Here is a 21,799-nt window from a genome sequence, read left to right on the forward strand (position 1 = left end):
CCCCGCAAAATGGCCGCTGCCCCGCAGCGCCGCCGGGTCACGTGACCGCACCTGCCTTGCTCCCTCGGGAGGCTTGGGCCCATCACGTGACTGTCCAATGAGCATCTCCCAGTAAGTGCCAGCCATGGCGCCATTCAACAGACGCCCGTCCAATCGCAACTCTGATGCCTTCATTTATCCAGGCACCATTTTTAGAAGTTTCAGGCAGGGTTTGCGCTCTCCCCAGCGCAGAAGGAATAGCAAGTGCAAAGGCTCAGAGGCCCAAAATAGCGTGCTTCCAGGCACGAGGTTGTAGATGACTAAAAACTGAGCGGTTTTGTTTTTGGTAGAGACCTGGATCTCGCTATATAGCCCGCGCCCAGGCTTGTCTCTTAACTTGTGAGCTCAAGAGATACCCCCATCTCAGCCTTCCAAAGCGCTGGGATTACAGGCATGAGCTACCGCGCCAGTCCTGCTTTTCTGTTGTTTGTATGTTTGCTTGTTTTGAGTCAGGGTCTGGCTGTGTTGCCCAGGCTGGAGTGCAGTGGCCCAATCATGGCTCACTGCAGCCTGGAATTCCCGGGCTCAAGCCTCCCACCTCAGCCTCCTAAGTAGCTGGGACTACACCGCCCCTGGTTAATTTTTTTAAATTTTTTTGTGGCGATGAGGTCTCTCTATGTTGCTCAGGCTGGTCTCTGAAATCCCAGGCTCAAGCGATCCTCGCATCTTGGCCTCCCAAAGTGCTGAGATTACAGGCTTCAACCACCCTACCCAGTCATGACTCGAGTGTTTGTGTTTGTATAAAAAGAAAAGGAATACGAAGTTCAAAAAGTGACAAAAACTAATCTGTGCTGATAGATCAGCAGGGTATGGAAGGGAGGGGCCACAAGAGAGACTCCCCGGGTGCCCCAAATATGCCATATTTTTATCTGAATGGTATTTGCATGGGTATACACTTATTATTATTATTATTATTGAGACAGAGTTTCACTCTTGTTGCCCAGGATAGAGTGCAATGGCACGATCTCGGCTCACTGCAACCTCTACCTCTCGGGTTCAAGCTATTCTCTTCCCTCAGCCTCCCAAGTAGCTGGGATTGCAGGCATGAGCCACCACACCCAGCTAATTTTGTATTTTTAATAGAGACGGGGTTTCACCAAGTTGGTCAGGCTGGTCTCAAGCTCCTGACCTCAAGTGGTCCACCGGCCTCGGCCTCCCAAAGTTCTGGGATTACAGGCGTGAATCACTGTGCCCAGCCAGGTATACACATATTTACAATTCATTGAGCTGTACACGTAAGACTTGTGTGCTTTGTGAATATTATGACGTGTCACTTTAGAAAGAAAATAATAGCAACTAAGGAAAATTCAGAAAAATGAGCTAGGATCAGATGATAAAGGGGTTGGGCCTATCAGAGAAGGGACTTGATCTATGTCTAGAAGGCAGCTGGGAACCGTGGGAAAGTTTTGAGCAGGCAAAGGGCAGAGTCAGACTAGGGTGTCAGGGAGATCTCTTGGACTTCCTTCTTTCTCAAAAGAGCTCCTGGTTGGGTACAGGGGCTCACTTCTGTAATCCCAGCACTTCGGGAGGCCGAGATGGGTGGATCACCTGAGGTCAAGAGTTTGAGACCAACCTGGCCAACATGGTGAAACCCCATCTCTACTAAAAATTCTAAAGTAGCCAGGTGTGGTGGCAGGCACCTGTAGTCCCAGTTACTCGGGAGCTGAGGCAGCAAAATCGTCTGAATATGGAGGCAGAGGTTGCAGTGAGCCGAGATCGTGACCTTCCACTCCAGCCTCAGTAACAAGAGGGAAACTCCAACTCAAAAAAAAACAAAACAAAGAAAACTCCCATAGCACCCAGGATTTATAACGCTTCTCACGGCTGTAAATGTGTGCAGTGTTTTAATTTAATGTTGGCCTTTTTCATCCACCTAAAATTTCCACAAGGTTAATTTGTCCTCAATTCTCCCAGAAACCAGCATGTTACTTGATTCATAGTTATCTCTCAAAATGTGTTATTCAATAACTGCATGACTGAATGTTAGGGAGCATACAGAAATAAGACATTGTCGGCTGGGCGTGGTGGCTCACGCCTGTAATCCCAGCACTTTGGGAGGCCGAGGTGGGCGGATCACGAGGTCAGGAGATCAAGACCATCCTGGCTAACACGGTGAAACCCCGTCTCTACTAAAAATACAAAAAGAAATTAGCCCGGGCGTGAGTGGCGGGCACCTGTAGTCCCAGCTACTCAGGAGGCTGAGGCAGGAGAATGGCGTGAACCCAGGAAGCGGAGCTTGCAGTGAGCCAAGATCGGGCCACTGCACTCCAGCCTGGGTGACAGAGCGAGACTCCCTCTCAAAAAAAAAAAAAAAAAAAGAAGACATTTCTGTCTCTGACATTCAGAGAAGACTTCTCAGAGGAGGTATTTCCCCTTGACCTTGAAGGATCATTTTGATTTGAAAACTGAAGAAAGGGGCTAGGTGTTTTGGCTCATTCCTATAGTCCCAGCACTTTGGGAGGCCAAGGCAGGAGGACCACTTGAAGCCAGGAGTTCAGGACCAGCCTGGGCTGTACCATGGTGAGACCCTGTGTCAACTAAAACAAAAAAAAAGAAAGGTGGGAGGGGGCCAGGCGTGGTAGCTCACTCCCATAATCCCAGTACTTTGGTAGGCCGAGGTGGGTGTATCATCTGAGGTCAGGAGTTTGTGACCAGCCTGGCCAACATGGCGAAACCCCGTCTCCACTAAAAATACAAAAAAAATTAGCCGGGAGTGGTGGTGCGTGCCTGTAGTCCCAGCTGTTTGGGAGGCTGAGGCAGGAGAATCGCTTGAACCCGAGAGGCAGAGGTTTCAGTGAGCCAAGATTGTGCCACTGCACCCCAGCCTGGGCAGCAGATAGAGCCTCTATCTCAAAAAACAAAACAAAACAAAACAAAACGGTGCATGCCTGTAGTCCCAGCTACTTGGGAGGCTGAGGTGAGAAGATTGTTTGAGCTTGGGAGGTCCTGGCTGCAGTAAGCTGTGATCAATTGCACCACTGCAGTCAGACTGGGTGACAGAGTAAGAGCCTGTCTCAAAAAGAAAAAAAGAAAAGAAAAAGCCAAGATAAAGGGGGAGGGCAGAGTTTAGGTGACAACCAAATGATAGCTTAGAGCAAAACAAGGTCAACATCGGGTCAGGACTGTCAAGTGAAACCAGTGTCCTGAATCATTGGAAACAAGAAGGTACATGTGAAATGTTGCATCCAGAAACCCTTTATCTGAAGCACTGCACCTGCTTTGGAAATCAAGGCTGCTACTCTGTATCAAGTGGATTAGATCCTCCAAGCAAGAGTCAGATGTTTCATTTTACTGATAGAATTTCCAACAATTTATGAATTTAGAGAACAAAGTCTCTCCATGGGTAAAATAACCATGTCCTTGGCCAGCACAGTGGCTCATACCTGTAATTCCAGCACTTTGGGAGGCCAAGACGGGCAGATCACCTGAGGTCAGGAGTTCGAGACCAGCCTGGCCAACTAAACCTTGTCTCTACTAAAAATACAAAAATTAGCTTGGCATAGTGGTGAGCTTCTGTAATCCCAGCTACTCCAGGAACTGAGGCAAGAGAATCACTTGAACCCAGGAGGCAGAGGCTGCAGTGAGCAGAGATCATGCCATTGCACTCCACCTTGGATGACAGAGCGAGACTTCATCTCAAAAAAAACAAACAAAGCATATCCTTGAGAGACATAGTGTTTCCTGTTAACTTGGCAGCCAGCTTTATCTGTGTGTGTTACTCCAGTCCAATGAGACAGCCCTCCCCCGACCCCAGTTACAGAGAAGGAAAGAAAGGGCTTTTAATGCAGCTACACACCTCTGAACAGTACAATCACCGAGTGAAAGAATACACTTTGTTTTATTCTTTTTTTTTTTTTTTTTTGAGACGGAGTCTCGCTTTGTCGCCCAGGCTGGAGTGCAGTGGCCGGATCTCAGTTCACTGCAAGCTCCGCCTCCTGGATTTACGCCATTCTCCTGCCTCAGCCTCCCAAGTAGCTGGGACTACAGGCACCCGCCACCACGCCCGGCTAGTTTTTTGTATTTTTTTTAGTAGAGATGGGGTTTCACCGTGTTAGCCAGGATGGTCTCGATCTCCTGACCTCGTGATCCGCCCGTCTCGGCCTCCCAAAGTGCTGGGATTACAGGCTTGAGCCACTGCGCCCGCCCGGGAATACACTTTTTAGCTAGCTGTGAAGTCAAAACTGTTTGTTTTTATTTTTATTTATTTATTTTGAGACAGGGTCTCCCTCTGTCGTCCAGGCTGGAGTGCAGTGACACAAATGTGGCTCACTGCAGCCTCAACCTCCTGGGGTCAAGGGATCCTCTCACTTCAGCCTCTGGAGTAGCTGGGACTACACGTGTGCACCACCATGCATTGCTAATTTTGTATTTTATGTAGCAAGAGGGTTTTGCCATGTTGCCCAGGCTGGTCTCAAACCCCTGGGCTCAAGTGATCCACCTGCCTCAGCTTCCTACAGTGTTGGGACTACAGACATGCGTCACTGTGACTGACTAAAACTTTTGTGTGTGTGTGTGTGTGAGATGAAGTCTCACTCTGTTGCCCAGGCTGGAGTGCAGTGGCACGATCTCGGCTCACTGCAAACCCTGCCTCCCGGGTTCACACCATTCTCCTGCCTCAGCCTCCCGAGTAGCTGGGACTACAGGCGCCCAACACCATGCCCGGCTAATTTTTTGTATTTTTAGTAGAGACAGGATTTCACCATGTTAGACAGGGTGGTCCCGATCTCCTGACCTCGTGATCCACCCGCCCGCCTCCCAAAGTGCTAGGATTACAGGCGTGAGCCACTGTGACCGGCCACCTCTTTGTTTTTGTTTTTGTTTTTGTTTTGAGAGGGAGTCTTGCTCTGTCTCCAGGCTGGAGTGCAGTGGCACCATCTCAGCTCACTGCAAGCTCTGCCTCCCAGGTTCAAGTGATTCTCCTGCCTCAGCCTCCTGAGTAGCTGGGAATACAGGCGCGTGCCACCATGCTCCGCTAATTTTAGTGTTTTTATTAGAGACGGAGGTTTCACCATGTTGGCCAGGATGGTCTCGATGTCTTCACCTCATGATCCACCTGCCTTAGCCTCCCAAAGTGCTGGGATTACAGGCGTGAGCCACCGCGCCCGGCCAAACTCTTCATAATAGTAAAGATGCTTAATAGTATCACAACTATTAAGCCCACCTCAAAGATGGCACCTGAGGAGTCTCACCTCCAGGTATTCATGCTCCTGTGTGGTCTCCGCCCACACTCAATAGGGCTAAACAGTGTGACCAAGAGTATACTGTGGAAATGACAGTGTGTGATTTCACAGGTTAGGTCAGAAAAGTCACTACAGCTTCCACCTCGTTCCCTTTCAGATCACTTCCTTTAGGGAAAGCCAGCTGCCACGTTGTTAGCGTCAGGCCTCTGAGCCCTAGCTAAGCCATCACATCCCCTGTGACCTGCACGTATACATCCAAATGGCCTGAAGCAACTGAAGATCCACAAAAGAAGTGAAAATAGCCTTAACTGATGTCATTCCACCACTGTGATTTGTTCCTGCCCCACCCTGATATGATACATTCTCCTCTGCCCTTAAGAAGGTACTTTGTAATATTCTCCCTGCCCTTGCGAATGTACTTTGTACCCCTATCCCAAACCTATACGAACTAATGATTGCCGGGCGCGGTGGCTCACGCCTGTAATCCCAGCACTTCAGGAGGCCAAGGTGGGCGGATCATGAGGTCAGGAGATTGAGACCATCCTGGCTAACACGGTGAAACCCCGTCTCTACTAAAAATACAAAAAAATTAGCCTGGCGTGGTGGCAGGCACCTGTAGTCCCAGCTACTCAGGAGGCTGAGGCAGGAGAATGGTGTGAACCCGGGAGGTGGAGCTTGCAGTGAGCCGAGATCGCACCACTGCACTCCAGCCTGGGCGACAGAGCGAGACTCCATCTCAAAAAATAAATAAATAAAAACTAATGATAATCCCACCACCCTTTGCTGACTTTCTTTTTGGACTCAGCCCGCCTGCGCCCAGGTGAAATAAATAGCCTATTGCTCACGCAAAGCCCGTTTGGTGGTCTCTTCACATGGATGTGTGTGACAGTGAGGACACTCAAGCAGTCATACTCCGGTGGAACATGGGTGGCAGGAAACCAAGTCCTCTGGCCAGGTGAGTTAATCACTTGGGAAAGGGATTCTTCAGCCCCAGTCAAGCTTTCAGGTGAAGATAGCCCTGACTGGTATCATGACTGCAATTTTCAGGGAGACCCTGAGCTGGAGTCACCCACCTAAGCCAACCATTAGTTTCTTTTTTCTTTCTTTTTTTTTTTTGGATGGAGTCTTACTCTGTCACCCAGGCTGGAGTGGAGTGGTGTGATCTCGGCTCACAGAAACCTCTGCCTCCCGGGTTAGAGATCTCTGCCTCCTCAGCCTCCCAAGTAGCTGGGATTACAGGAATATATCACCATGCCCAGCTGATTTTTTTTTTTTTTTGAGACAGAGTCTCGCTCTATCACCCAGGCTGGAGTGCAGTGGCGCAATCTTGGTTCACTGCAAGCTCCGCCTCCCAGATTCATGCTGTTCTCCTGCCTCAGTCTCCCAAGTAGCTGGGACTACAGATGCCCGCCACCACGCCCAGCTAATTTTTTGTATTTTTAGTAGAGATGGAGTTTCACCATGTTAGCCAGGGTGGTTTCAATGTCCTGACCTCGTGATCCGCCCGCCTCGGCCTCCCAAAGTGCTGGAATTACAGGCACGAGCCACTGCACCCAGTGATTTTTGTATTTTTAGTAGAGATGGGGTTTAACCGTGTTGGCCAGGTTGGTCTTGAACTCCTGACCTCAAGTGATCTTCCTCAGCCTCCCAAAGTGCTCAAATTACAGGCATGAACCACTGCACCTGATAGAGGCTGGGTAATTTATAAACAGAAGAGGTTTGCCTGGCACAGTGGCTCACGTCTGTAATCCTATAGCACTTTGGGAGGCCAAGGTGGGCAGATTATCTAACGTCAGGAGTTCAAGATCAGCCTGGCCAACATGGTGAAACCCCGTCTCTACCAAAATTACCAAAAAAGAAATTAGCCAGGTGCAGTGGTGCACATCTGTAATCCTAGCTACTCGGGAGGCTGAGGCAGGAGAATCGCTTGAACCCAGGAAGCGGAGGTTGTGGTGAGGTGAGATTGTGCCACTGCACTCCACCCTGGGCCACAGAGTGAGACATCATCTCAGGAAAAAAAAAAAAAAAAAGAGGTTTAATTGGCTCATGGTTCTGCAGACTGTGTACAGGAAGTGTAACACAGGCATCTACTTCTGAGGAGGCCTTAGGAAGCTTCCACTCATGGCAGAAGGTGAAGGGGGAGCAGTCGTCTCACATGGCGGGAGAATCAGCAGGAGAGAGTAGGGAAGGTGCTACACTGCTAAGACCAGCTCAGCCGTGGAGACCCTAACCCAGCGGCGCTAGAGGAATTAAAGACACACACACAGAAATACAGAGGTGTGGAGTGGGAAATCAGGGGTCTCACAGCCTTGAGAGCTGAGAGCCTTGAACAGAGATTTACCCACATATTTATTGACAGCAAGTCAGTGATAAGCACTGTTTCTATAGATTATAGATTAACAAAAAGTATTCCTTACAGGAAACAAAGGGATGGGCTGAAATAAAGGGATGGGTCTGGCTAGTTATCTGCAGCAGGAGCATGTCCTTAAGGCACATATCACTCGTGCTATTGTTTGTGGTTTAAGAACGTTAAGTGGTTTTCCACCCTGGTTGGGCCAGGTGTTCCTCGCCCTCATTCCGGTAAACCCACAACCTTCCAGCGTGGGTGTCATGGCCATTACGAACACGTCACAGTGCTGCAGAGATTTTGTCTATGGCCAGTTTTGAGGCCAATTTATGGCCAGATTTTGGGGGCCTGTTCCCAACACTACACACTTTTAAACGACCAGATCTCGAGAGAACTCACTGTCGTGAGAGCGGTACCAAGGTGATGGTGCTAAACCATTCATGAGAAAGCTGCCGCATGACGCCATGAGCCAATCACCTTGCACCAGGCCCTGCCTCCAAAACTGGAAATTAAATTTCAAGATGAGATTTGGGCAGGGATTCAGATCCAAGCTACGTATCAGTCACCATCTCATTTATTCCTCAGCAGAGGAAAGTTAGTAGTACCCCTTTACTGATGAAGCAACAAAGAGGCTGGGAGAGAGTATATTTAGCGACACTTCCTACCCACACACTGTTAGTTTCCTGAGGTCACAGGCGCCATCTGGCTCCAGTGCCCAGGCCTACACTTAACTGGTGAAACTGTTATGGGATCTTTGGGGTGTTGCTTTTCTGGCCAGAAACCTCTGTGGTTGGTGGTGCCTTTGCCCTAGTTCTTGTCCTGTGTCCAGGAAGAATGAGGTGTGCAGACAAGAGAAGGGTGAACAAGACAAACAGGAGCTTTATTGAGCATTACAACAGCTCACAGGAGACCCGCAGTGGGTAGTTCCTCTCTGAAGGCAGGTTGTCTCTGCTCAGCTCTCAGCAGAGAGGAGGCCCTGGAAAGGGTAGCTCCACTCTGTAGCTGGTCATCCTGTTGTCTCTCTGTCCTCTGCCTGCTCTGGCTGAGCCTGGGGCTTTTATGGGCCTCAGAGAGGGGAAGTGCATGCTTATTGGTCCATGGCAGCCATGGGTGGGCCCAGGAAAAAGCACCATGAGTTCCCCTTTCAGTCCACAAGATTGGCACCCTGGCCCCCAGGCTTCAGACTTGCCCTGGCCTAAAGGTAGTGCTTCACTGGGGACCTGCCCCCTTCTGCCCAGGAGCCTGTCTGCCTCCCATGGCCATCCATGGTGCCCAGGCTCCTGGCACCAAGGGGCACCTTCAGGCCAGCGCCCAGCAACCCTTAGCACCCCTTCAGGTTCCTCTCTTGCACTCCTTGGCACCTAATGTCCGGAGGAGGCTGAGGTGGCAGGGTGCTCGCATGTTAGCACTGCTCTGAGTATGTGCACACCTGGCGCACAATGTCAGCACCTGGGCTCAGCCCCAACCCCACTCTGAGATCGGAGCAGGAGATGGGGTGGGGAGAGGCCAGGCAGTGGTAGCAGGCACCTCTGAGCCTACAAGGACAAAGGAGGCCTTACCAGTCCTCTCAGGAGTGCAGGGATGCCTGGGTCTACAGCCCTGGTTTGGGGGGCTGCACTTGTGTCCTGGGGGGCGGGGCTCCTGCCTGCACTGTAGAGCGGGAGACCCACAGCCACAGACACAACTGGGTGGGGCTCCTGTCTACTCCCAGCTCCCAATAGCACAGGGGTATCCGGGTTGCAGACACGGCCTGGACAGCTGCAGTTGCTCCTGGGAAGCTCTCACTGCCCTGAGCTTGGAAGGGGCAGGGCTCCCGCATGTCCCCAACTCCTGCCGGCTCCATGAAGCATGGCACCTGACTGTACCCCTGTGTAGCCTGAGGTGGGGGCTCTGGGTCCTCGCTAGGACTGGGCTGGCATTGGAGGCAGGGGAAACATGGCTGTGAGCTCCTCCTGTGACCCTGGCACTCAGAGATGGCCTGGAGCTCCCCCTCACCTGGCACAAAACCCAGCCCAGTCCCATGGGGGCAGCCCCCAGGGCAGCAGACTGCAGGGGTGAGGGGCTGCCCATCTCTTTTCTGTGCCCCCCGCCAGCAGCAGCCAGTGTGATGGCAGCAGCTGTACCAGACAGCCCACTGCTGCCATTAAAACCCAAGCCAAGGAAAGTCAAGAGACAGAGAAAAACAGAGTCCCAGGCTGATGCCCGCCCTGCCCTGAAGGCTTTAATTACCAAGCACTCCATTCCTGTGCAGGCTTTTTTTTTAGAGATGGGGTCTCACTATATTGCCCAGTCTGGTCTCAAACTCCTAGCCTCAAGTGATCCTCCTGTTTCAGCCTCTCAAAGTGCTGTGATTACAGGTGTGAGCCCCCATGCCTGGCCTTGTGGAGACATTCTGAGTTGTGTTTTTGACACTTTCCAAAGGAACAGCCTGACTACTATACTGAATTCAAGGAAAGGCAATTACAGGCAGGAAGAGCAAAAAGAACAAAAGTTGAGTAGCTTTCAGGAGTCCAGAAACAGACTGATTTCTGAGGTGAGAAACCAGGTTGTTTTGCAAAAGTCACTCCAAGGCAATGAGGGTCACACCCCAGAGAGGCCATGACAGGCAAACGGTGGATCTGCCCATAGGTGTCTGTGCCAGGTGCTTCTGGGAATGTGTTCCTGACCCTGCACATTCCTCCCTCTCCAAAATCTTTTTTTTTTTTTTTTGAGACTGGGTCGCGGACGGGTATCCAGCCTGAAGCCCGGTGGTGCTATCATGGCTCGAGGCCGAGACGGGAGGATCACGAGGTCAGGAGATCAAGACCATCCTGGCTAACACGGTGAAACCCCGTCTCTACCAAAAAAATACAAAAATCTAGCCGGGGGAGGTGGCGGGCGCCTGTAGTCCCAGCTACTCCAGAGGCTGAGCCAGGAGAATGGCGGGAACCCGGGAGGCAGAGCTTGCAGTGAGCTGAGATGCGGCCACTACACTCCAGCCCCGGCGATAGAGCGAGACTCCGTCTCAAAAAAATCTCAAAAAAAAAAAGACCAAATATTTCTTTGTCGGGGAGCTCGGCTCTTAAGACACGAGTCTGCCGACACTCCCGGCCGAATAAAAAACCTCTTCCTTCTTTAATCCGGTGTCTGAGGAGTTTTGTCTGAGGCTCGTCCTGCTACACTTGGTCCTTCCAACTTCTACCTGGAACTCCACCCAAACTAAGCCCATTGCCATTCTATGCCACTTTCACTCTTCGCATCTGTTTCTTAAAAACTGACAGAAGATCCAAGCAATTTCACTGAGTCTTGCCGTGTTTACTAAGGGCCAAAAGCAATGGCTCTCGTGGTAATAGATGCTGCCAAGGAGATTCAGATACATCCTGGCAAATGCACTGACCCTGCCCACCCACTGGCAACCATATTAAGTAATAGCAAGCACTGCTATACTAGATGTTGGAAGGGCTCCTCTGCCCTCACCTCCATAAGGAAGAGGCCTCGGGATCGGGCCTCCGTGACCATCTCACGAACTTCCGCCGCGTTCACGCCCATGGGCTTCTCGCTTAGAACGGCCTTGCCCGCCGCCAAGCACAGCATCACTGCCACCTTGTGCTGGGGGTGCTGGGTGCCAACGTAGGCAACCTCTAGGGTGGGAGTAAGTAGGTCAAGAGGCCAGCAGCCCCACCCACCCAGACTGCCGAGCTCCGCCCACAACTTCGAGGCCCCGCCCTAGCACCCAGGGACCAGGTGGTCGGTCACACCCAGTCTCCCCTGGGGAGCTGTCCTTAGGAAGGAGCTGTTACCTCTCACCATTCTTTTATTTTATTTATTTAATTAATTAATTAATTAATTTATTTATTTATTTTTAAGACCAAGCCTCACTCTGTCGCCCAGGCTGGAGTGCAGTGGTGCGATCTTGGCTCCCTTCAACCTCTGCTTCCCGGGTTCAAGTGATTCTCCTGCCTCAGCCTCCCGAGTAGCTAGGATTACAGGTGCGTGCCACCATACCTGGCTAATTTATTTTTATTTTTTGTAAAGGCTGGGTCTTGCTGTGTTGCCGAGGCTGGTCTCGAACGCTAAATGGAGTTTAACACCTACTAGACAGCCAGTCCCAGACCAAGCCCGTTTTATAGTTCGCCTCCCAGCCAAAGGTCTTTATAGAACCCAAAGGGACTGGCCCATTCTGAGGAGCCTTGCATTTTCCACGGAGCAGCCAGGGGGCAGCGCTTCAGGGGCGGCAGCCAGCACCCCCATCGCCCTCGCCACTCACCCACATTCGGGTCCTTGGCCAGCTCCTCATAGGAGCCGTAGGCCTTGGGGATGTCGTGTTTCTGTGCAAACTCCTTCGCACGGCTCAGGTCGCGGGCCGCCACCGCCACCACCTGGAGGGGAGCAAAAATTGGATTTAAGGGGTTGGGGCAGGCGTGGAAATTGGATGGAAGGGAGGCGAAGGAGGAGGCTACCACCAGGAGAAGGGGAGACGTGGTCCTGGGGGAAGAGATGACGGGGGCTGGACATTTGGGCCCTGGGAAAGAGAGATCTGGGGGAAAGCCATTATTAAATCCCCCAGTATCTAAATTAGCTTCACAGTAGCTCACATCAAGGCCTTTCCAAACCTCAAGACACTCAGGTTTGCAGAACAGAGGTGGAGAAGGAGGTAGCAAGGAAGCAGACGTTTCACTGCCATGACGACTCACTCACTAGTCCTGAACCCTAAACTCCCTGCTCCGTTAGACTCTGGAGTCCCAGCCCCCCGCCTCCTCTTTCCCAGAATCCGGAGGGCGGGCGGACCTGGTGCTCGGGAGCGAGGCAGTGTCTGCAGCACGGCCGTGAAGTCGCTGGAGATGAGACCGACAGACACGATGCCCAGCGCAGCGTCATTGTTGCGATGCGGAGCCCTCGAAAGCTTCGGTGTCTCGAGGCGCCAATTAAGTACCTGACGCCCCGCCCACCCTGGGGGCGGGTCCCCATCCTCCGCCCCCATAGCGCCTACGCCGTTTCTCGTTGGCTCCAGTCGACAGAGAGATTATTTAGTTCTAGCTTCCCCATTCGGCGAATGCACCATTTAGCTCCGCCTTACAGAGGGAACCACACCTAGATATTGCCTCTGCAGATCTCTACCCTATGACTTCAGGCTCGCGGGGTACGCCCGGGAAGGATAGCGTGGGGAGGGGAAGCTTGCTTCCTTGCCGACACCAGTCCATGAGGAGTTAGATTTAATGTCTTGCCCTCTGGACTTTGTGGCCAAACCTTACCCTGACTTTTTTGCTCTCAAAGCCACGCATCATTAGGAGTCGTTCAGAGGGACAGAAAGGATTGTAACATCAAACTTAATAATTGTTACTAAAATGTATAGAGCACCTGTAGGCCAGCCCCTCAGCTCCGCGCTTTACCTTCCTCGTTCCTAATTTCTCCCCGCAGACCTGGGAAGTAGGTTCTACTGTCCCCAGTTCACAAAGGGGGAAACAGACTCCAAGATCCCTGGTCATTTTTTTGGAGGTCTCACAGTCAGGAGGTTAAGACCTGGAAATTGGCTGCTTCCAGAAGCTGTAGCTTTAGAAACCAGGCTGCTTTCCTCGTTAAGAGCCCAGGAGCCTGGCTGACTGATTACAAAACACTCCTTACCCCTTCTTGCTTGTATTGCTTTTGAACAAGAGGTCGCCCTCTCTGGTCCTCACTTTTCTATTCTGGAAAGCAGAGATCATAACATCTACCTACATAGGGTTGTGAGGAGGATTCATTGAGCTCTGTGGTCTATTACGTAAAATATACTGCATTATTATAATTATTATTGATAGAGGTTCTCACTCTGTCACCCAGGAAGGAGTGCAGTGGCACAGTCACAGCTCACTGCAGCCTCAAATTCCTTAGCTCAAGGAATTACCTCCTGCCTTAGCCACCCCAGTACCTGGGACTACAGTAGCTGGGACCCAAGTAGCTAGTGGCTACTACACCTGGCTAATTATTTTATTTATTAGTTATTTTAGAGATAGGGTCTCACTCTGTTGCCTAGCTGGAGTGGAGTGGTGTGATAATAGCTCACAGCAGCCTTGAACTCCTGGGCTCGAGCTATCCTCCCACCTCAGCCTCCTGAGTAGCTGGGATTATAGGCATGTGCCCCATGTACTGCTATTTTTTTGTTTGTCTGTTTGTTTTTTTTTGAGACAGAGTCTCGCTCTGTCCCCAGGCTGGAGTGCAGTGGCCGGATCTCAGCTCATTGCAACCTCTGTCCCGGGTTCAGGTGATTCTCCTGTCTCAGCCTCCCAAGTAGCTGGGACCACAGGTGCCCTCCACCACGCCCAGCTAATTTTTTTATTTGTAGTGGAGACGGGGTTTCACCATGTTGGCCAGGATGGTCTCAATCTCCTGACCTTGTGATCTGCCCGCCTTGGCCTCCCAAAGTGCTGGGATTACAAGCATGAGCCACCGTGTCCAGCCCGCTAATTATTTTTTTATTTTTTTTATTTTTGAGACAGAATCTTGCTGTGTCATCCAGGCTGGAGTGACCATGCAGTGGCATAATCTCGGCTCACTGTGACTTCCACCTCCAGGTTTCAAGCAATTCTCCTACCTCAGCCTCCTGAGTAGCTGGGATGACATGCGCCCACCACCACACCCAACTAATTTTTGTATCTTTACTAGAGATGGGGATTCACTGTGTTTGCCAGGCTGGTCTCTAATTCCTGACCTCAGGTGATCCACCTGCCTCCCGAAGTGCTGGGATGACATGCGTGAGCCACCATGCCCAGCAATTTTTTGTACAGAAGTCTCACTTTGTTGTCCAGGCTGGTCTCCCAATTCCTGGGCTCAAGCAATCCTCCTGCCTCAGCCTCCCAAAGTGCTGGGATTACAGGTATGAGACACTGTGTCCAGTCGATTTTTAAACTTTTTATCAGGGCAGGGTCTTGCCAAGTTTCCCAGGCTGGTCGGGACATGGTTATTCCTAACTGGCTGGCCAGCTTCACACAGGACAGGGTATTAGTCAGTTTCTCTTACTTGGTAGACAATTAATTAAGACCTTAGTGTCACACACGAATTCATAGACTTCAAGTTTACACAAACTGCTGAATAGAAACACAAATGGGACCAGGCACGGTGGCTCACGCCTGTAATCCCAGTACTGTGGGAGGCCCAGATGGGAGGAATGCTTGAAGCCAGGACTTTGAGACCAGCCTGGGCAACAAAGCAAGACCCCATCTCTACCAAAAAAAGGGGGGAGGGGGCAGAGCACGGTGGCTCATGCCTGTAATCCTAGAACTTTGGGAGGCCATGGCGGGCGGATCACTTGAGGTCAGGAGTTCGAAACCAGCCTGGCAAACATGGTGAAACCCCCCCCCATTTCTACTAAAAATACAAAATAATTAGCTGAGCATGGTGGTGGGCGCCTGCAATCCCAGCTTCTTGGGAGGCTGAGGCAGGTAAATTGCTTGAACCTGGGAGGCAGAGGGTGTAGTGAGCCGAGATTGCACCACTCTACTCCAGCCTGGGTGACAGAGAGAGACTCCGTCTCAAAAAAAAAAAAAAAAAAAAGTTTGGGGAGAGGGAAATCCACATAGGACACAATATCATTACTATGAAGAAAAAGAAAAAATAATTTAATAATAAATATCAAAAAATAATTTTGATACTCCCAGGTGTTTGTCCTAGAGAGATAAAATAACATGTTTGCACACAAACCAGTACACAGTAGTTCATGGCAGCTGCACATGGTTCAAGCCCAAATGTCCTTTAAGCTGCCAGTGGATTCAGCAAAATACTACTCAGCAATAGAAAGAAATGAACTATTGGCCAGGCGCGGTAGCTCAAGCCTATAATCCCAGCACTTTGGGAGGCTGAGATGGGCGGATCATGAGGTCAGGAGATCGAGACCATCCTGGCTAACACGGTGAAGCCCTGTCTCTACTAAAAATACAAAAAAACTAGCCGGGCGAGGTGGCGGGCGCCTGTAGTCCCAGCTACTCCGGAGGCTGAGGCAGGAGAATGGCGTAAAACCCGGGAGGCGGAGCTTGCAGTGAGCTGAGATCCGGCCACTGTACTCCAGCCCAGGAGACACAGCAAGACTCCGTCTCAAAAAAAAAAAAAAGAAATGAACTACTGATACAAATAACAACTTGGGTGACTGGGCTGAGTGGAAAAAAAAACATTAGCCAGGTGTGGTGGCACATGCCTCTGGGCTCAGCTACTCGGGAGGCTGAGATGGGAGGATCGCTTGAGCCCAGACGGTGGAGGCTGCAGTGAGCAGTGACAGAGCAGGATTCCATCTCTAAAAAAAGAAAGGAGGGGGTTACATACTGAATGATTCCATTTATATAGCATTCTCAAAGTGACAAAATTATATATAGCGATAGAAAACAGACCAGCTGGGAACATAGGTGATTAGAATTTAAGAGAGGATTTTATTGTTATTATTGTTTTGATACGGAGCCTTGCTCTGTAACCCAACCCGCAGTGCAGTGGCTCAATCTGAGCTCACTGCAACCTCTGCCTCCAAGGTTCAAGCAATTCTGCCTCGGCCTCCCAAGAAGCTGGGATAACAGGCGCCCACCACCACACCCAGATAAATTTTATATTTTTAGTAGAGACAAGGGTTCACCATGTTGCCCAGGCTGGTCTTGAACTCCTGACCTCAGGTGATCCACCCGCCTTGGCCTTCCAAAGCGGTGGGATTACAGGCCTGAGCCACCACGCCCGGCCAGGAGGATTTAAATAGTAAGGGGTACCCCAAGGGAGTTTCTCTGTGGAGGTGGGACAGTTCTGTTTCCTGATGGTGGTGATTAATGCTCGAATCTTAAATTCATAGAAGTAGACACCTAAATTTTTCAGAAGTGCATATGAACCCATATGGTCTTGAACTCCTGGGCTTAAGTGATCCATCTGCTTTGGCCTCCGAAAGTGCTGGGATTACAGGCATGAGCCACCGTACCTGGTGCTGAAACCAGCTTGGTCGTGGAGACCCCAAGCCAGTGGTGCTAGAGGAATTAAGACAAAGACGCAGAAATATAGAGTATAAAGTGGGAATCAGGGCTGACAGCCTTCAGAGCTGAGAGCCACGAACACAGTCTGACCCACACGTTTACTGACAAAGTCAGTGATAAGCATTGCTTCTATTGATTATAGATTAGCTAAAAGCATTCCTTATGGGAAACAAAGCATTCTTAGCAAGGAGGAGAGAAACAGGCCCTGGCTGATTATCCGCAGTAAAAGCATGTTGTTAAGGAGCAGTTTTCCGCTCCGGGCGGGGTCAGGTGTTCCTTGCCCTGCTCCAGTAAACCAACAGCTTTTAGCAGTGTGCGTGACAGCCATCAAGGGCATGTCACATTGCTGCAGAAATCCTATTTATGGCCAGTTTCTTTAAGGCCTGTTTATGACAGGGTTACAGCTTGCTACCAACATGTCCCCCTTTTCGTTTTTGCAAAGTGATAAAGGCATAGGCAGCTTTGTCACGGTGGGCTACTTTTCGCAGGATTCAGGATCCGCATCTGCAGACGACACAAAGACAAACAACACAGATTAAAAGCACAATCATCCTTGAAATCACAGAGCCTCCAAGTGCCTTGATCCATTTTAACGGGTTAATAGCTGCGAATCTGTCCGCAGCTCCTTCAGGCACTTTAGTACCTGGCATTAGTGTCAGATGTGCCTCTGAGGCTTGAAATACTTATTCCTTCAGTTTTGCAATATCTAAAGATAACTTTCCAGTATGACCCTTTGAATGTGTCTTAACCCTTTCCCACTCGTGCTCTGTTTCATTACACAGATGAGGAGTAAGGCAAGAACCAGAAGTATCTCGATCACATTGTAATTGCATTCTATATTCTAGACTAACTACTTGATCTCCTAGCCACATTACAGTTTGTTGAAGATCGTTGATTTGATTAGCTAGTTTCTGGTCTATATTAGTTTGGGAATTCCACAGCAAAGCAGAATTTTTCTGCCAATTATTTATTTATTTATTTATTTATTTATTTATTTATTTATTTATCTATTTGAGACTAAGTCTTGCTCTGATGCCCAGGCTGGAGTGCAGTGGCGCCATCTCTGCTCACTGCAAGCAAGCTCCGCCTCCCGGGTTCACGCCATTCTCCTGCCTCAGCCTCCCGAGCAGCTGGGACTACAGGCGCCCACCACCATGCCCGGCTAGTTTTTTGTATTTTTTAGTAGAGACGGGGTTTCACCGTGTTAGCCAGGATGGTCTCCATCTCCTGACCTCGTGATCCGCCCGTCTCGGCCTCCCAAAGTGCTGGGATTACAGGCTTGAGCCACCGCACCTGGCCTGGGAGATCCAGTTTTAAATCACCCACTACAAGCAGGAAAGGCGGACGGACACAAGTCTGTATCCAGACTGAATCACTGTGAGTCAATTCTAACACGTGATTAGGATTCTATTGTGTTGACTTAGTATATTTCCCTTTCCAAGCCTTCATCTTTTTCAGTGCCATTAATATTTTCCATGACTCCTTATAGCTCCTACAACAGGCCATATCATTTGGGGTTGAGGCACCACTATACCACCATATGCCCAAATAATAGGAACTCTTGCTGTACTTCTTTTTTTTTTTTTTTAGACAGAGTTTTGCTCAGTCCCCCAGGCTGGAGTGTGGAGTGCAGTGGTGCGATCTCAGCTCACTGCAAGCTCCGCCTCCCGGGTTCACGCCATTCTCCTGCCTCAGCCTCTCCAGTAGCTGGGACTACAGGCACCCACCATCACACCCAGCTAATTTTTTGTATTTTTTAGTAGAGACAGGGTTTCACTATATTAGCCAGGATGGTCTCGCTCTCTTGACCTCGTGATCCGCCCGCCTCGGCCTCCCAGAGTGCTGGGATTACAGGCGTGAGCCACCGCACCCGGCCAAGCATTTTCAATTAATTGTGTGGAATGAACCACGTATGAAGAATCAGAAATTACACTGAGAGGTGTTGGGGTGATCAGACCCAACAACAGGTCGTGGGGGCAGTGAAGTCTGGCGGAGTCAAAGAAATGAGAAAAAGACAAGTTTGAGAGAGAGAACGCGGAACCGAGAGCCATCGCAAGGGCCGAGGCTGCAAAGGCCCAGCGCTCTGGGAGCCCACGCTATTTATTGGTGCTCAAACAAACAGCTGGTGAGGATTGAAAGGAAACAGTGTATCAAGTGAATGAGAAACATATGGCTGTTTGAGATAATGCGAGTGCTAGAAGCAAGGAGCCAGCAAATCTAGCAGACATGCAAGCCCTACCTCACTTTCTCTCCCAACGCTCAGCTTTTCTCCCAGCAACAGGCATCTCAAAAGCAGTCAGCACTTCAATTACAGCTACAAGCTCCGCTTTTTTTTTTGAGACACAGTCTCACTCTGTCACCCAGGATGGAGTGCAGTGGGGCCATCTTGGCTCACTGCAAGCTCCACCTCTCATGTTCATACCATTCTCCTGCCTCAGCCTTCTGAGTAGCTGGGACTACAGGTGCCCGCCACCACGCCCGGCTCATTTTTTGTATTTTTAGTAGAGACAGGGTTTCCCGGTGTTACAGGATGGTCTCAATCTCCTGACCTTGTGATCCACCCGCCTCGGCCTCCCAAAGTGCTGGCATTACAGGTGTGATCCACCACACCCGCCCCAAGCTCTGCTTTTTGAGCTGAAGTATAAGGCATCTGAAAACTTTACTTTGTGATCCAGAATAAGAAGCTTTACCATTACTAGACCCATCTGTAAAAACATTTTCAGCACCTTCAATTGGTTTAGATTTAGTTATTTTAGGGAGAATCCGATTCGTTAATTTCAAAAATTGAAATAATTTCGTTTTCAGAAAGTATCAAGAACACCTGTGAACTCAGCTAAATGGGTTTGCCAAGTAAGAGTATTTATAAAGGCCTGTTTTATTTGTGCCTTTATGGGAGGGAAAATAATTTTTCCAGGATCATATCCATGTCATTTAACAATTGAAGTTCTCCCACTTCCTATCAGAGTAGCAATTTGATCCAAATGAGGAGTTAGAGTCCGTGAATTCATATGTGGAAGAAAAAGCCATTCTACCAAGTTCTGCTCTTGGACAATAACACCAACAGGTGAACGCAGAGTCAGAAAAATCAGTAAGTCTGAAATATTTTCTGGATCTATTCTAGAAAGTGTTCCTTGCCCTGCTCCAGTAAACCAACAGCTTTTAGCAGTGTGCGTGACAGCCATCAAGAGCATGTCACATTGCTGCCGAAATCCTGTTTATGGCCAGTTTCTTCAAGGCCTGTATATGACAGGGTTACGGCTTGCTACCAACAACCTGGTCTGCATCGTGAAAGATTTTGATGCACCTGAGCTCGGTGGCTCACACCTGTAATCCCAGCACTTTGGGAGGCCAAGGTGGGTGGATCACTTGAGGTCAAGAGTTCAATAGCCTGGCCCACAAGGTGAAACCCCGTCTCTAATAAAAATACAAAAATTAGCCAGGCATGGTGGTGGGCACCTGTAATCCCAGCTACTTGGGAGGCTGAGGCAGGAGAATCACCTGAACTTGGGAGGTGGAGTTTGCAGTGAGCAAAGACCGTGCCACTGCACTCCAGCCTGGGCAACCAGAGCAAAACTCTGGGAAAAAAAAAAGGAAGGAAGGAAAGAAGGAAGGAAGGAAGGAACGGAAGGAAAGAAGGAAGGAAGGGGAGAAAGACAGAAAAGAAAGATTTTGATGGAGGTTTTTTGGGCATAGAAGGAGAGATGGCCTTCCAAACAGTGGCAAACATCTATTCAGAACAAAGCTGGATGCATTTAGAAGAGGAGTAAGACACTGGAGCCAGGGAGAGAGCGGGATACATGAGAGGTAAAGGTGGAGAGTTTAACTCGACCATTTGTGAAGGGTCAAGGTATTCGCCCTGCAGGCAGTGGGGCATGGAGAAGGCGCTGGGGCATGGCAGAAGCCAGCATGGAGTCATCGTCAAGTGTTAGAAAAACACCTGCAAGGCGGGGGGGCGGTGGCTCGTGCCTGTAATCCCAGCGCTCTGGGAGACCGAGGCAAGCAGATCACCTGAGGTCAGGAGGTCAAGACCAGCCTGGCCAACATGGCGAAAGCCTGTCTCTACTAAAAACACAAAAATTAGCCGGGCGCAGTGGCAGGCACCTGTAATCCCAGCTACTCGGGAGGCTGAGGCAGGAGAATCGCTTGAACCCAGGAGGCAGAGGTTGCAGTGAGCTGAGATTGTGCCCCTGCTCTCCAACCTGGGCAACAGAGCAAGACTCTGTCTCAACAAAAATAATTATTATTATTATTTTCTTATTGCTGCACTCCAGCACCTCAGAGGAGGCAAAAAGGTAAACACTGAACAGAAAATGTGCCGGGCACGGTGGCACATGCCTATAATCCCAGCATTTTGGGAGACCATGGTGGGCAGATCACTTGAGCCCAAGAGTTTGAGACCAACCTGTAAAAAATTAGCCAGGTGTGGTGGCGTGCATCTGTATTCCCAGCTACTAGGGAGGCTGAAGCGGGAGGATCACTTGAGCTGGGAAGGTTGAGGCTGCAGTACGCTACGATGGCACCTCTGCACTCCAGCCTGGGCAACAGAGTGAGACTGTCTCAAAAAAGAAAAAAAGAGGCCAGGTGCAGTGGCTCATCCCTCTAATCCCAGCGCTTTGGGAGGCTGAGGCGAGCAGATAACCTGAGGTCAAGAGTTTGGGACCAGCCTGGCCAACATTGTGAAACCCCATCTCTACTAAAAATACAAAAATTAGCCGGGCGTAGTGGTGCATGCCTGTAATCCCAGCTACTCGGGAGGCTGAGGCAGGAGAATTGCTTGAACTTGGGAGGCACAGGTTGCAGTGAGCTGAGATCGCGCCATTGCATTCCAGCCTGGGCAACAGAATAAGACTCTGTATTTGAAAAAAAAAAAAAAAAAAGGCTGGGCGTGGTGGCTCCTGCCTGTAATCCCAGCCCTTTGGGAGGCCAAGGTGAGCGGATCACGAGGTCAGGAGTTTGAGATTAGCCTGACCAACATGGTAAAACCCCGTCTCTACTAAAAATGCAAAAATTAGCTGGGCGTGGTGACGCACGCTTGTGATCCCAGCTACTTGGGAGGCTGAGGCATGAGAATTGCTTCAACCCGGGAGGTGGAGGTTGCAGTGAGCTGAGATTGTGCCATTGCACTCCAGCCTGGGCGATAGAATGCACTCCAGCCTGCACTCCATCTCACCAAAAAAAAAAAAAAAAAAACAACTTGTGAAATTAAAGATCACACAGAAAGTGTCAACCAAGCATGCAGTAGGAAGACCCCGTGCCAAGAAGGGAGCATAACATTTATTAAT

At 50.1% G+C, this 21,799-nt stretch overlaps 1 protein-coding gene across 1 annotated transcript; it reads right to left on the bottom strand.

The window, feature by feature from the left end:
- Positions 1-10,986: 10,986 nt before the first annotated feature.
- DHDH (dihydrodiol dehydrogenase) lies at positions 10,987-12,457 on the bottom strand. Its single transcript, XM_023232706.1, has 3 exons — positions 12,334-12,457; positions 11,813-11,924; positions 10,987-11,186 (listed from the first exon to the last, which is right to left on the bottom strand). The coding sequence occupies exons 1-3, from the start codon at positions 12,421-12,423 to the stop codon at positions 10,987-10,989; spliced, it is 402 nt and encodes a 133-aa protein (XP_023088474.1). The 5' UTR covers positions 12,424-12,457.
- Positions 12,458-21,799: the final 9,342 nt, after the last annotated feature.

Source organism: Piliocolobus tephrosceles, chromosome 21 (genome assembly GCF_002776525.5).
Source record: "Piliocolobus tephrosceles isolate RC106 chromosome 21, ASM277652v3, whole genome shotgun sequence".
Taxonomy (NCBI): Eukaryota; Metazoa; Chordata; class Mammalia; order Primates; family Cercopithecidae; genus Piliocolobus; species Piliocolobus tephrosceles.